A 14,756-nucleotide genomic window follows, 5' to 3' on the forward strand; every position below is an offset into this window, starting at 1 on the left:
CACTACCACCGTGTCAAATGGGATAGATTTCGAACAGATCTAGCAACTCAATACTGAGCATCCATGAGGCGCTGTGGGCCATCAGCAGCAGCAGAATTGTCCTCAACCACAATCTGTAACTTCATGGCCTGGCATATCCCCCACTCTACCATTGCCACCAAGCCAGAGAATCAACCCTGGTTCAATGAAACGTGCAGGAGGGCATGCCAGGAGCAGCACCAGGCACACCTAAAAATCAAGTGTCAACCTGGTAAAGCTACAACACAGGACTACTTGCGTGCCAAACAGCAAAAGCAGCAAGCGATAGATAGAGCTAAGCCATTCCACAACCGACAGATCAGATCTAACCTCTGCAGTCCTGCCATATTCAGTCATGAATGGTAGTGGACAATTAAACAACCCACTGGAGGAGGAGGTTCCAGAAATATCCCCATCCTAAATGATGGGGGAGCCCAGCACATCAGTGCAAAAGATAAGGCTGAAGCATTTGCAACAATCTTCGGCCAGAAGTGCCAAGTGGATGATCCATCTTGGCCTCCTCCGATGGTCCCCAGCATCACGGATGCCAGTCTTCAGCCAATTCGATTCACTCTGCGTGATATCAAGAAACAGCTGAAGGCACTGGATACTGCAAAGGCTATGGGCCCTGACAATATTCCGGCAATAGTACTGAAGACTTGTGCTCCAAAACTTGCTGCACCCAAAGCCAAGCTGTTCCAGCATAGCTAGAACACTGGCATCTACCCGGCTATGTGGAAAATTGTCCAGGTATGTCCTGCTCACAAAAAACAGGACAAGTAAAACCCAGCCAACTACCATCCCATCAGTCTACTCTTAATCCTCAGTGAAGTGATGGAAGGGATCAACAATGCTATCAAGCGGCACTTGCTTAGTAATAACCTGCTCACTGATGCTCAGTTTGGGTTCCGCCAGGGGGTCTTAGCTCCTGACCTCATTACAGCCTTGGTTCAAAAGTAGACAAAAGAAATGAACTCCAGAGGTGAGATGAGAGTGACTGCCTTTGACGTCAAAACAGCATTTGACCGAGTGTGCCCTTGCAAAACTGGAGTCAATGAGAATCAGGGAAAAAACTCTCTGCTGGCTGTCAGACCTAGCCCAAAGGAAGATGGTTGTGGTTGTTGGAGATCAATTATCTCAGTTCCAGATCATCACTGCAGGGGTTCCTCAGGTTAGTGTCGTAGGCCCAACCATCTTCAGCTGCTTCATCAATGACCTTCCTTCCATCATAAGGTCAGAAGTGGAGATGTTTGCTGATAACTGCCCTCAGATACTGAAGCATGTCCATGTCCAAATGCAGCAAGACCTGGACAATATCTAGGCTTGGGCTGACAAGTGGCAAGTACCAGGCAATGATCATCTCCAACAAGGGAGAATCTAAACATCGACCCTTTACATTCAATGGCATTACCATCATTGAATCCCCCACTATCAACATCCTGGAGGTTACCATTGACCAGAAACTCAACTGGACTAGCAATATAGATATTGTGGCTACAAGAGCAGGTCAGAGGCTAGGAATCCTGCGGCGAGTAACTCGCCACCTGACTCCCCAAAGCCTGTCCACCATCTAAAAGGCACAAGTCAGGAGTGTGACGGAATAATCTCCACTTGCCTGGATGAGTGCAGCTCCAACAACACTCAAGAAGCTTGACACCATTCAGGACAAAGCATCCCACTTGATTGGCACCCCATCCACAAACATTCACTCCCTCCGCCACTGCGCACAGTGGCAGCAATGTGTACCATCTACAAGATGCACTGCAGGAACTTGCCAAGGCTCCTTAGACAGCACCTTCCACAACCACTACCATCTAGAAGGACAAGGACAGCAGATACATGGGAACACCACCTCCTGGAAGTCCCACTCACCATCCTGACTTGGAAATATATCGCCATTCCTTCACTGTCACTGGGTCAAAATCCTAGAACTCCTTCCCTAACAGCGCTATAGATGTACCTGCACTACATGGACTGCAGCAGTTCAAGAGGCAGCTGTTACGAAAGTATAATAATCCTCATAACGTTGTTGTGATTTATTGTAAAAGTGGATTAATAGTGGGGTTTGGATATTTTCTCTCGTGTGTGTGTGTATGCGTATGCGTGCATGTGTGGGATTTAATTGAATTGGAGACAGCTGGTCTGGAAGCTTTGACTCATCAAAAGAAGTTAGGTTTGAAATGCTAAATATGTAAACATGGCTGAAGTTTTAGAATGTGAGGTGAGGAGAATTTGCATTTGTAGTTTGAATATCAAAGAGATGGTAGGATGTTACACCTAGCCAGAGAAGCTAGGCCAAGCAGTGTGTATATTTTTCCCAAAGGTGACTGACATTGTTAGCACCATGAATAGATTTATATTATGAGAAAAGTAAAGTTCCGAAGACATATGGGAACAATGGAATTTACATTAAAAGGGAGAAACATGTATAAAGGAGAAGAGGCAATATGTTAGAGAAGGCATTGTAATATCTACTAGAAGTGTGAAAAGCCTCCAGTATTTGTGCATTAAGCTGCTGTCTACAGAAACCAAAGCTGGGAAAAGCCATTTTGAATTCTATTGTCCAGGGTATTGTGTGACTTACCTGGATCTGTTTAAATCTACCTGTTTTTACTGTTGCCTTAACTGGAAGCCAGATTAATTAGGGGTTTTGGGAGTTATTATAGTAGTAATTTGTTGGCCTTATGTATGTGTTTAAAATCTTTTTTGTTAATAAATGTTTAATTTAGTTTTATTAAAAAAAAAATCTCTCAAGTCTTGGTGGACTTATTACTACAGAATTCAGGGCACACGTCTTGAAATAAATACAAATTGCAAAACCATTGTGATAGCGGAATCAAATTTCCCTCGTGGCTTCAATCTGCCTGGCACACGTCATCTGCCGCATCATAACACAGCTCACCACCAGGCAGTTTAGGGATGGGCAACAAATGTTGGCCTAGCCAGTAACGCCCATGTCCTATGAATGAATAAAAAAAAAGGCTATTCACTAAAAACCATGCACTTAAACAGCTCTAATATATGTTTTCCCTTCTTCAGCAAACATAAAAGGTAATAAACGATCCAGGACAAGGACAGATTCCTACTCAACCAGTCAAACAGCCGGTGAGTAACCCTGTTTTCAGTGTACCAGTTCCAATCACTCACAGGTACTTTATTTGTCGGCGTCAGTGTACTTCAGTCCTCCTATATTTTTGGGATGTATGTTGCGGTTGGGTGCATGGGGGAGGAAGAAAGAGACAGACTCCTTCCAATTTTCTTCCATGTTCTCATATCTCCTCCTCTTCTGAAGATGTTTACTTGTTGGTTTACCTCCAAGGGTACCAAGGATCCCCACTCCCATACATCAGTTATTATTTATGCATGAGCTTAAACAATGAGTTTATTTACATGAGGGCCATCATAGCCAAGTCTAATCATAACCTCCCTGAGTGCTGTAGAAACCCCTCACTTAAATTGATGGTGTCTCTCTCTTGGTGTATTTGCAGCATTTAATGTTAATATTTCAACATTCTCCACCAGTACTGAGCAGAGGGCTGCTTTTCTGAACTTGTTGTTCAATTTGTGTTTTAGAATTGCTAGATGGGGTAGAACTTGGAGAACCTACCCATAAGAAACCAGGTACTACCGTGCCTGAATCCATCCATTCCTTCAGTAAGTTATCTTAATATCATAATATTTTAATGTACAACTTTATGTTAATACCTTTAAATTTAGTATTTTGTTTTGTTTAATAATTTTACTATTAACGTGGCAAAAATACATTGATATTTGAAACCTGCATGATCAAATAAATGAGAAATTACGAGGATGGGATGGCCTCACTTGCTTATTAATATCACTGTTCATGTTTGAAATGTCCTAGCTTGGACATAAAGGATTTTTTAAAAATCCAGTCATCACCTTTAAGGGTATTTGAAGACCTGTTGAACAAATAGCCAGTTTCCAAAAAAGAGATAATGGTTCAGAGACTTGGGTTTTAAAAGAAACACCTTGACTTTGTGTTTTCTGACAGTGTGTACAGTTCAGTAATAATGTGGGGTCGATAAAACACAGCAACAGAATAGTGCCATTTCAGCATATATGAGCCATGGCAACTGTCCATGTTCTCCTATATTTAATCATTCTCTTTTTCAGTTGGGGATGGTTTGGTGCAGCCTGAAGCCCTGAACAAAAAGGCAATTCAGATCATTAACAGGGTCAGAGACAAACTCACAGGTAAGACTGGGTGCTAGCATTTCATTACGTTTTCCAACTGGTATGGGATTTCTTGATTTTCTTTTAAATTTAAATTCTCTTTTTGACAGCTTATTCCAAGTACAATACAAACCTATTAACCATCTGTCCTCAACAGAGATATTCAGGCAAAAAAGAAAGACTTGTATTTATATAGCATTTTGCAATCACTTAGGCCACTTCCTAGCCAGGAAATTACTTTTGATGTGTATTCACTCTTGCTGTGTCGTGACAACTGATTTGCACACACACAGGCCATGCAAACAGGAATGAGTAACCACTTGATGAGTGTTTAATGGTGTTAGTTGAGGAATAACCTTTGGCAAGGCATAGTGTCATGAGGTTTTGTAAATCCAGCTGAATGAGGTAGTCGAGCCCTCAGTTTAATGTCTTGACTGAATGATGGCCATTCCAACATTACGGCACTCTTAGTACTACACAGGCATGTCAGCCTAGATCATGTTCTCAAGTTCCAGAATGGGACATGGATTGACCTTTTGACTGAAATGCAAATGTGCTAACACTGAGTCAAGCTGGCATCTGGTTGATAAAATAATGCACGGCGTATAAAGATTAACAGGGAAAAGTAAACAGTGCATTTTCATTTCATTTTACACAGCACGTTTTCAATAAAATCAGTATGGTTATTTCCATCACGCTTGCAGGCTAACTGTCACAAAGGAAGTGTTTTTTCAATGTTTGTTATGGAACAGAATCAATTGATTGTTAAACTGTTCAGTCACAAGTTACCTTGCATTTACTTCAGAAAATTGGTAATTACGGGTCAACAGTGATTTGTTGAAAATACAATTGATCATACGACCAATACAAGGGAACTGCATGTATCAGAGATGAAATTGGCTTTCATGCAATGCAACCATAGTAGTTTTATCTTCCATTTCTGAGTAAAGCACCTTGTGTATTCATCAGGATTCATTGGTCTTTATAAACACACACAAATACAGATATATTATGACTGGCTGAACTCTCATAGCATTGCTCATAGTGAGTTAGGGGGTAAGCTGTTTTCTATCAACAGGAGTGTTATCAAAAGAGACAAAAGTGAATGTAACTTTGTGGGAAATGTATACACTTTGCTGCAGGAGGCAACAGCAGACCACTGCAGTGCCTTGCCGAGCGTAACCATGGCCTACCACATGGAAGTGGATGGTTGCCAATGCCTTGTTAGGACATGGTACCTGAAGAGAGAGAGAGATACCCTGCGCAAGATTTTAATGTATTAGTCAATTTGCTATGGCATTGCATGTGGAGAAAATACCAAGTACAGTTGTAAGATGTACAGAAAAGGTAGGATAGTAGTTATGTTACTGGACTAGTAACCAAGGTCTAATAATCTGGAAACATGAATTCAAATCCCACCACAGCAGTTGGAGAATTTAAATTCAGTTAATCAAATAAATCTGGAGTAAAAATCTAGTATCATTAATGGTGATCATGTAACTACCAGATTGCCATAAAAATCCAACTAGTTCATTAATGTTCTTTAAGGATTTAGGGAAGAAGATCTGCTGTCCTTATCCAGTCTGGTCTGTATGTGACTCCAGACCAAGGGCAATTTGGTTAACTCTTAACTGGCTCTGAAATGGTCCAGCAAGCCACACAGTTGTCACTGCCACCACCTCAGTGGCAATTGGGGATGAACACGAAAATGCTAGTCTTGCCTCTGACACCCACATCTCATGAATGAATAGTTAAAAAATAAGCAGGGTTACCCAGCTGATGAAAATAGGACCAGGTCATGCAGAGGCAATGCAGTTCCCATTTTAAAATCATAAATTCTGTCTTTTTTTTATTTCCATTATAAATTCCTATGTCCACATATGCATTGGAAGCTGTCCATATAAATTTGTTCCTCTTGTAATGACATCCTTCTGCTAATGATACGGCTGCATTGGTAGAAGTGTGTAATTACAGGGTGGCAAGTTTAAAGAGGCAGTTTAATTAAAAATGTAGATATTGACATTTATAATGTAAAACATTGACATTGGAAGTGAACATAGAAGTAACATTTTTTTATATATATTGTGAATATATTTTATTAAATATTGAATGTTCCTCCATTTTCACCAGGCTTTTCGTTTAATGTCCAAAATTTAAATCTCCATGTTTTTAAATTGCAATTTGCTCTGAACAGCTCATCGATTGCAGCATCTTATCTGCTCTTTATTAAGAAATGTTATCTGCTTTTTCAAGCAAATACAGCAGGATCGTCATTCCTTTTATTCAAACATATTAAGTATTGGAATTTCTCATTATGGATTCTGCTTACAGAAGTATTTCTTTAAAATACAAAGTTTGACATCAGATTTAAGAAGTTCTTTCATTTACACTATGAGCTTGTTATTAGGTTAATGTAAAACCCAAAAGAAATTTTAGATGGTAAATGTGGTTGGTGTATATTTCAGGTCGTGATTTTGCACATGATGAGACTTTAGATGTCCCCACTCAGGTGGAGCTGCTAATTAAACAGGCGACATCCCACGAGAACCTCTGCCAGTGCTATATTGGATGGTAAGTGTCAGAGCGACTTCTAACAATATGAAGAAAAATCATATTCCTGTATTGTCAGGTTTCTCTGGGGAAAATATAGAGGATTTTACAGATCATTAAAATGGATTACAAACTCATGCCTTTGCAGCAGAGCAATTGGCAGTGCTTACAAATACTTAAGTAAAAGCACCGTGTCTTTTAAAAAGTATCTGCACGTTTTCATAGCTATTAGCTTCCTGATGGGCCTAGTAGATTTATGTCACTCAGTGTAGTACTACAGCCAGGCCAGAAGTTCTCTGGGTTCTTTTCCCAATCTCTGCCAAATTAACTTTAGAGTCGCAAATGGCCTTGATATTGTGACTATGGAGGTGATCTTGCTAGATGTGGACTAGGGATAGAATCAGGCTGAGCGCTGCTGCACTTCTTGTTTAGATAGCCTGGCTGTATACTCTGACTGGCATTGAACCTGAAGATTTCATCACACATGGAATGTGCACCACATAGTTAGTGCCTTCAAAAAGGAGGGATAGTCAGATTTTTATTTTAAAACGGAAGTTTGATGCTACCTGGTATTTCATTTTTACTGATGTACAGTGTGTTGTTCATTGTTTCTTTAGCATTCTTCAGTTCCAGTTTGTTGTGTAGATTTTCCTACATTGTGCCATCTACAGAAAGGAAAGAGTAATAGTGACCAGTTATTTTTCAGATTAGTGTGAAGCATACTGTGGTGTTCACCAGTGGTCGGTACCGCTGCTCTTTTTGATGTATATTAATGACCTGGACTTAAATATACAGGGTATCATTTCAAAATTTGCAGATTGCACAAAACTCTGAAATGTAGTAAACAATTAGGAGGATAGTAACGGCCTTCAGGAGGACATAGACAGGCTGGTGAAATGGGCAGACAGGCATGTAGCAAATTAAAATTAACGGAAGTGTGAAGTGATACTTTTTAACAGGAAGCGTGAGGAGAGGCAATATAAACAAATTGGTACAAGAACAGAGCTACCTGGGCTTGTAGGTGCACAAATCGTTGAAGGTGGCAAGACAAGTTGAGAAAGCTGTTAAAAAGATATAAGGGATCCATGGTTTTATTGATAGAAAAATAGAATTTTTTTTTTTGTAAAAATATACTTTATTCATAAAAAATCTTCAATCACATTCAAAACCATTTCAAAAACAACATTACAAGGGTACAATCCAGGTTAAACTTTTACAAAATGTATCACCAGGTGCATCAGTACAAACAATATTACAATCATTTACAGCCTTTCATTTTGATCTGTACAGCCCGAGGGGCTCTAAACAGTTCCCAGTCTCTCGGTGCGCTGTGGTAGAAAGGTCTTAGACAGCGACCCTTCCCCATTGCGCCTTTGCGGCAGCTGCCCCAAGCTTTAGTGCGTCCCTCAGCACGTAGTCCTGGACTTTGGATTGTGCCAGTCCGCAACAATCGGTCGGGGACAACTCTTTGTGCTGGAAGACCAACAAGTTTCGGGCAGACCAAAGCGCGTCTTTCACCGAGTTGATGATCCTCCAGCTGCAGTCGATGTTTGTCTCGGTGTGTGTCCCTGGGAACAGCCCGTAGAGCACAGAGTCCTGTGTCACAGAACTGCTCGGGATGAACCTCGACAGCAACCACTGCATCTCTCTCCAGACTTTCTTTGCAAAGGCACAATCCACAAGGAGGTGAACAACGGTCTCTTCCCCACCACAGCCACCTCGAGGGCAACGTGCAGAGGGGGTGAGACTCCTGGCGTGTAGGAAGGATCTGACGGGGAGGGCCTTTCTCACCACCAGCCAAGCTACGTCTTGGTGCTTGTTGGAAAGTTCTGGCGATGAGGCATTCTGCCAAATGACTTTGACAGTCTGCTCGGGGAACCATCCCACAGGGTCCACCCTCTCCTTTTCCCTCAGGGCCTCTAGGACGTTACGTGCTGACCACTGCCTGATGGACTTGTGGTCAAAGGTGTTTTTCTGCATAAATTTTTCCACCAGGGACAGGTGGTACGGCACGGTCCAACTACTTGGAGCGTTCCGCGGCAGCGTGGCCAGACCCATCCTTCGCAACACCGGGGACAGGTAGAACCTCAGCACGTAGTGACACTTGGTGTTTGCGTACTGAGGGTCTACGCACCGCTTGATGCAGCCACACACAAAGGTGGCCATCAGTATGAGGGCGATGTTGGGCACGTTTTTTCCCCCTTTATCTAGAGGCTTGTACATCGCGTCCCTGCAGACACGATCCATTTTCGACCTCCAGATAAAGCGGAAGATGGCTCGAGTGATCGCCATCGCGCAGGAGTGTGGAATGGGCCAGACCTGCGCCACGTACAGCAACAGCGAGAGTACCTCACACCTGATGACCAGGTTCTTACCCGCAATGGAGAGGGAGCGTCGCTCCCACATGCCCAGTTTCCTTTTCACCATAGCCACTCGCTCCTTCCAGTTTCTAACGCATGCCCCGGTCCCTCCGAACCATATCCCCAGCACCTTCAGGCCGTCAGCCCTGACAGTGAAGGGGACAAAGGATCGGTCAGCCCAGTTCCCAAAGAACATGGCCTCGCTCTTCCCACGATTTACCTTGGCTCCCGAGGCTAGTTCGAACTGGTCGCAGACGTGCATCAGTCTGCGCACCGACAGCGGATCCGAGCAGAAGACGGCGACGTCGTCCATGTACAGGGAGGCTTTTACCTGAGTGCCTCCACTGCCTGGGATCGTCACTCCTCTTATGCCCAGATCCTTCCTGATGGACTCGGCAAAGGGTTCTATGCAGCACACGAAAAGGACAGGCGAGAGAGGACAGCCCTGCCTGACTCCAGATTTAATCGGAAAGCTATCTGTTTCCCACCCATTGATTGAGACTGCGCTACTGATGTTAGTGTAGAGCAGTTGGATCCAATTTCGAATTCCCTCCCCAAAGCCCATTTTGGAGAGCACATCCCCCATGTAGGTGTGCGATATTCTGTCAAAGGCCTTCTCCTGATCCAAGCTGATGAGGCAGGTATCCACACCCCTGTCCTGTACATAGGCAATCGTATCCCTGAGCAGCGCCAGGCTGTCAGAGATCTTCCTGCCTGGCACAGAGCAGGTCTGGTCAGGGTGATAGAAAAATAGAATACAAAAACAAGGAAGTTAGGATGAACCTTTAAGAAACAATGGTTTGTCCTCAACTGGGGTACTGTGTACAATTCTGGGCACCACATTTTAGGAAGGGTGTCACGACCTTATAGAGGTTAGAGAAGAGATTTACAAGAATGATACCAGGGATGAGGGACTTCGGTAATGTGGAAAAACTAGAGACGTTGGTGTTGTTTTCCTTGGCGTAGAGAAGGTTAAGAAAAGATTTGACAGAGTAAATAAGGAGAAACTGTTTCCAGTGGCAGAAGGGTTGGTAACCAGAGGAAATTATAATAGGCAAATGAACCAAAGCAATTTGAGAAAAAAATACTAAAAAAAAGTTTATGCAGCAAGTTGAAAGTGAAAGCAGATTCAGTAGTAACTTTCAAAAAGAAATTGGATCAGTACTTGAAGGGAAAATATTTACAAGGCAGGAGAGTGGGACTAATTGGATAATTCTACCAAAGAGCTGGCACAGGCATGATGACTCGAATGGCCTCCTCCTGTGCTGTATCCTTCTATGATTCTACACGCTGTTTCTTTAAATAAGAGAACTAGCAGTTGTTCATCCAAGCTGAACAATTTTTGAGGTGAGGTTGACATCTTCCTTTTCAACACCAGTCGTTGAAATTGCATGTCAAATAGAATGTCTCAGGGCCACAGGGAAAGTTCTATTTGTGTTCCCATTTCTTTTTTTGCTGGTTTGTCCTGTTTCCACTTTCATGATTTGGAAGGGCTGTTTTTAATGCCATTACATCATTGGCGAATTAATTGTAAATCAGGACATGATGTCAAGATGCACTGGTATCCTCAACTTGAGATAAAATACCAATGAATAGGAAAATTGATTTGAGCTTTTTGTATGACCCATGAAAGCTTGATCTATTCGTTGAGTGGCCCATGATGATAGGCTTGGACAGTCCTGCCTTAGTGCATTAGTGTGTGACAATTCTGTTTCCCACATCAGCCATTCTTATGGTATGCCTGAGTGAGCCTGGCTAATTGGGAGCAGCTTTGTGCTTTGGAACACTTCCTTAGGAATGTGGTTATGAATATACTGTCTTCTCATATAGGTACTTTACAAGCAACAGATTTGTAACTTCCGCAGTTAATGCTATATTTGAACATGAATTCCACAGATAAAAGACAATGTGGTTGATTGCTGAAACAAAACACTACCAGTTGGCTGAAAAGCTTGCAACGCAGAAGGATTGATACATTTGCTGTGTAAAACGTTAATGATATTTTGTTTTATCCATAGGTGTCCCTTTTGGTGAAGGAATTTTGGAACCTGCAAGATAACATCTCATGCTTGAACTTGGATTACTGTTAAACAAGCCATATTCATTATAGCTTCCAAGCCTTGTTGAATGTGGCACTTAAACTATGTATCCCAAACAGTGTAAATTGGTGGGCTGTAGCCTTCATACTGCAAGACAGACCTAGCATCCGAAACACACAGATATGGCACACTAACCTGGAGGCTGCACATGTGGAAGATTTACCAGAAGTTGGTGCTTTTCTGGCCAATTTGGGCTGACTAGCATGATCTGAGGGCTGAGCTGGTCGCCAAGTGCTGACAGACTGAAAATCACTGGTGTAAAGAACAAGAATGTTTCCACTACTAAACCAATCACATGTAGCTGAGCACACTGAAAGAATAGATCTTGTAACTACAGTAGAATGCATATGATTTCTGGCTAGTCATTGAGCTAGTGAGCTGTTATCGTAAAATACCAATAAAGGTGTTGATCTAGAATTACATATTTGATACCAAATACATTTTTTACAAAAAAAACACATTTGGCCCAACTGATGTATGGCACTGTTTATGCCTGTATGAGCCTTCCTACACCACTCTGCATCTCACCCTATCAGCCTCACCTTTTATCCCTCGTGTTTATCTACTATCCCTTTGAATGAATGCATCTGTATTCACCTCAACTACTCCATGTGGTAGCAAGTTCCTTTTTCTGACACACTCTGGGTAAAAGAAAAATTGACCTAATGAAGCCTTCCAATTCAGAAGCCCAGAGCACAGACTCCCTGCTCTCAAAGTTCAGGTTTTCTTGGTCTATAAGGGACCTGGTGTAAAACTGGAGGCTGATGTGCTGTGAGTTGAGACCATCCAGCCTCCAGAATGGAAATAAGCTGCACAAGGAGCACCCAGACATCCTGTAGCACCAAAGATGGGCTTTTAAAAAAAAATTAGTACTTCCTACTGACCACCCCTTTACATGGACAGAGGGACTGGGGATGAAATAATGTTAGTCTGGGAAGGAGCTTGGGACTCTTCCCAACTGCACCTCCCACCACCGCGCCCCCCCCCCCGAACTTCTCCCATTAATGAATCAGTTTCCAGTAAGGTGGCGGCCAGGTGCATGTAGTAGCATGGAAATGTACCAGACCAACACTAACCCCTTGGCACTAACCTCACAAACCCCTGCAGGTCTGTGCTTGAGAGCATCAGCAGATGTGATCCTAGTGTTATTGACAGTATCATACCTTGTGCATTTTAAGAACAAAACTTCCTGTAATCTGCAATGTCTTTATGGGCAAGGGTGTCTCCAGATCACCCCTAGTTTAGTAATTGATGAAAATCAGGGTACAAAAACTTAAATAGGCACCATTTTATACTGGAGCATAGGCACAACCAAAAACAACAATAACAGGATACTGCAGATTCCACAGGCGCATATTGCCCTTTCACTTTTCATTAAGCTCATCATTGCTCAGCTTTAAAAAAGAATCGCATTTATATAGCACATTTCACAACCACCAGATGTCCCAAACCACTTTGTAGCCAATGAAGTACTTTTGAAGTGCAGTCATTGTTACAATGGGTGGAATTTTCCATGCCCGCTGGCATTGGACGTTTGGCGGTGTGAGCGGATAATATGGCGAGAAGGCCAAAAATCAGTTTCACGACGTTATGAAACCAGTTTGCAATCGTCCATTCTGCCTGTCAATGGCGGGCTACGTTTCTCGCAGTCGGACATCGGAGACCTCACTGTAATACATCTGCATATCATTGTAAGCTTAGCTCACTGGATCATCCAAGCACGTAGGCAGGAAAATGCGCTGACGCAGAACATGTCTTGACAAGTGTGACATGCAGAAGTTGGGACTTAACATCAGGGCCTTGTTCACCTTGCGGACATCCAAGGAGCAGAAGATGCTAGAGCCTGACACTAACGGGACCTTGGAGGAATGTCCATGGCATGCTGGGTGGATCCTCACGGACATGGCTCTGCTGCGAACCAGCTCACGGAAGTTGAAAAGTTACCGTTGCGGGTCTATTCACAACGTATGATTATTGAGGGGGTGGAGAGAAAGGCCCAGCTCTATTTGGGAAAGATGCACCAGGTGGGTGGGAGAGGAAGGTGTCAGGGAGGTGAGGTGGGCCGGAGTGAGGGTGTCGGGGGGTTGAGGTTGAGAGGTGGGAAATAAAGGGGTGGGGGGGCGGGGGGATTGAGGTTGTGAGGGAGGAACAAAGGTGCCGGGGGGTGAGGTCGGGAGGGGGGAGAATGAAGGTGTTGGGTCGGGAGGGGGAGAACGAAGGTTTTGGGGTGCGGGGGGGGGTGAGGTCGGGAGGGGGAGAACGAAGGTGTCGGGGGTGAGGTTAGAAGGAGGAACAAAGGTACCAGGCTGAGGTTGGGGGCAGAGGGAAGGGGGGAGAAGATGGCGACTGGGGAGGTAGCTGTAAAGGAGAAGGAAGGTGTAAGGGAAGGAGTCCGGGGGTAGGGATGGAGGAGGAGTCAGAATGGGGTAAGGATTCAGAGAGGGGAAGGAGTAAGAGTGGCAGAAGAAGTAAGGATGGAGGAAGGAGTCAGGAAAGGGGATAGACTAAGGGGGCGGGGAGTCCGAGATGGGAAGGAGTGCCAAGGGGAAGGAATTCCAAGGTGTGGGTTGGAATGTCCAGGTGAGCATGCAAAGGAGGGCTCTGTTGAGTCCATGACTGCCTCCTGGGGAGCAAACTGAGGATAGGCATCGTAGGAGGGAATTATGAGAATGACAGGGCAAAGTAGGGTGGGAGGGTGAGGTTGTGACAGTATCAGTAGAAGGGATGGCGAAAGTAGTTGGTGGGGACTCGAAAGCAGACACAGACCCTGGGGGTGGGAAGGAGGAGGTTAATGGAGGTGGGATTTTCAGGAAGGAAGGGAACATGCCCCTTTACCTGGACATCCCCGAAAGAAAAGGGTTGTGGCTGGTAAGCGACAGTGGGGAAGTGGAAGGTGATGCCAGGGGGGTCAATAGTGATGGGGGAAAGGAAATGGGCGACTGGGGGAAGGAAAAGGACAGGGGACCTGAAGAAAAATATTAGACACACCATGCTTGCTAAATCGAAAGTGAAACGAGAGTCGTAGTGGGCGAGAACAGGTACTGCATGGGAATGTGACCAGTGGGTGGGCAGAGATACAGATCAGCTCAGATGGACGACTGAAAGAGAACCCCAGCCAGGCAGCATTGAAAATGGTTAGGACATTGAGATGAGTGTGACGCAGGAAGGATCCACGTGCGTGAGAGAGTGCTTGCACCAGGCTCTGAAAGGCCCTGCCCCACACACCTCTCCCTCCAAAATCACTCGTAGGCCGTTTGCGTGCAATTGAACTGTTACTGAGGCAGCAGGGGAGGGGGGTGTGGGATTGCAGTGGGAGGACACACGAAGCCTGTCAATGAAGCTGAAAAACATCATTACACATTATTCAGTAAAAGTGAATATATTTTCAGATTATAAAGTGACGAAATGTGTTCACCTGTGCAACCAACTGTGATAAGAATTTCTTAACTTTTGAACACCTTAGACTTTTAGGTGCTGCCATGACATCCGCAGCAGGGGTGGAGACAGCCTGTGCAATGGTTGGCCCTGTTGC

General features: G+C 44.0%; 1 protein-coding gene across 3 annotated transcripts in view; it reads left to right on the plus strand.

The window, feature by feature from the left end:
* The window catches only part of mtor (mechanistic target of rapamycin kinase), a 352,436-nt gene extending 340,790 nt beyond the window's left edge, over positions 1-11,646 (plus strand). For all 3 annotated transcript variants that reach the window (XM_078558210.1, XM_078558212.1, XM_078558211.1), the window contains 5 exons: positions 3,058-3,123; positions 3,592-3,672; positions 4,156-4,236; positions 6,681-6,786; positions 11,144-11,646. In XM_078558210.1, coding sequence (XP_078414336.1) covers positions 3,058-3,123; positions 3,592-3,672; positions 4,156-4,236; positions 6,681-6,786; positions 11,144-11,159 — 350 coding nt within the window. In that variant the 3' untranslated portion in view covers positions 11,160-11,646. The remainder of the gene's footprint in view (positions 1-3,057; positions 3,124-3,591; positions 3,673-4,155; positions 4,237-6,680; positions 6,787-11,143) is intronic.
* The last annotated feature ends 3,110 nt before the right edge of the window (positions 11,647-14,756 follow it).

Source organism: Cetorhinus maximus, chromosome 15 (genome assembly GCF_964194155.1).
Source record: "Cetorhinus maximus chromosome 15, sCetMax3.hap1.1, whole genome shotgun sequence".
NCBI lineage: Eukaryota > Metazoa > Chordata > Chondrichthyes > Lamniformes > Cetorhinidae > Cetorhinus > Cetorhinus maximus.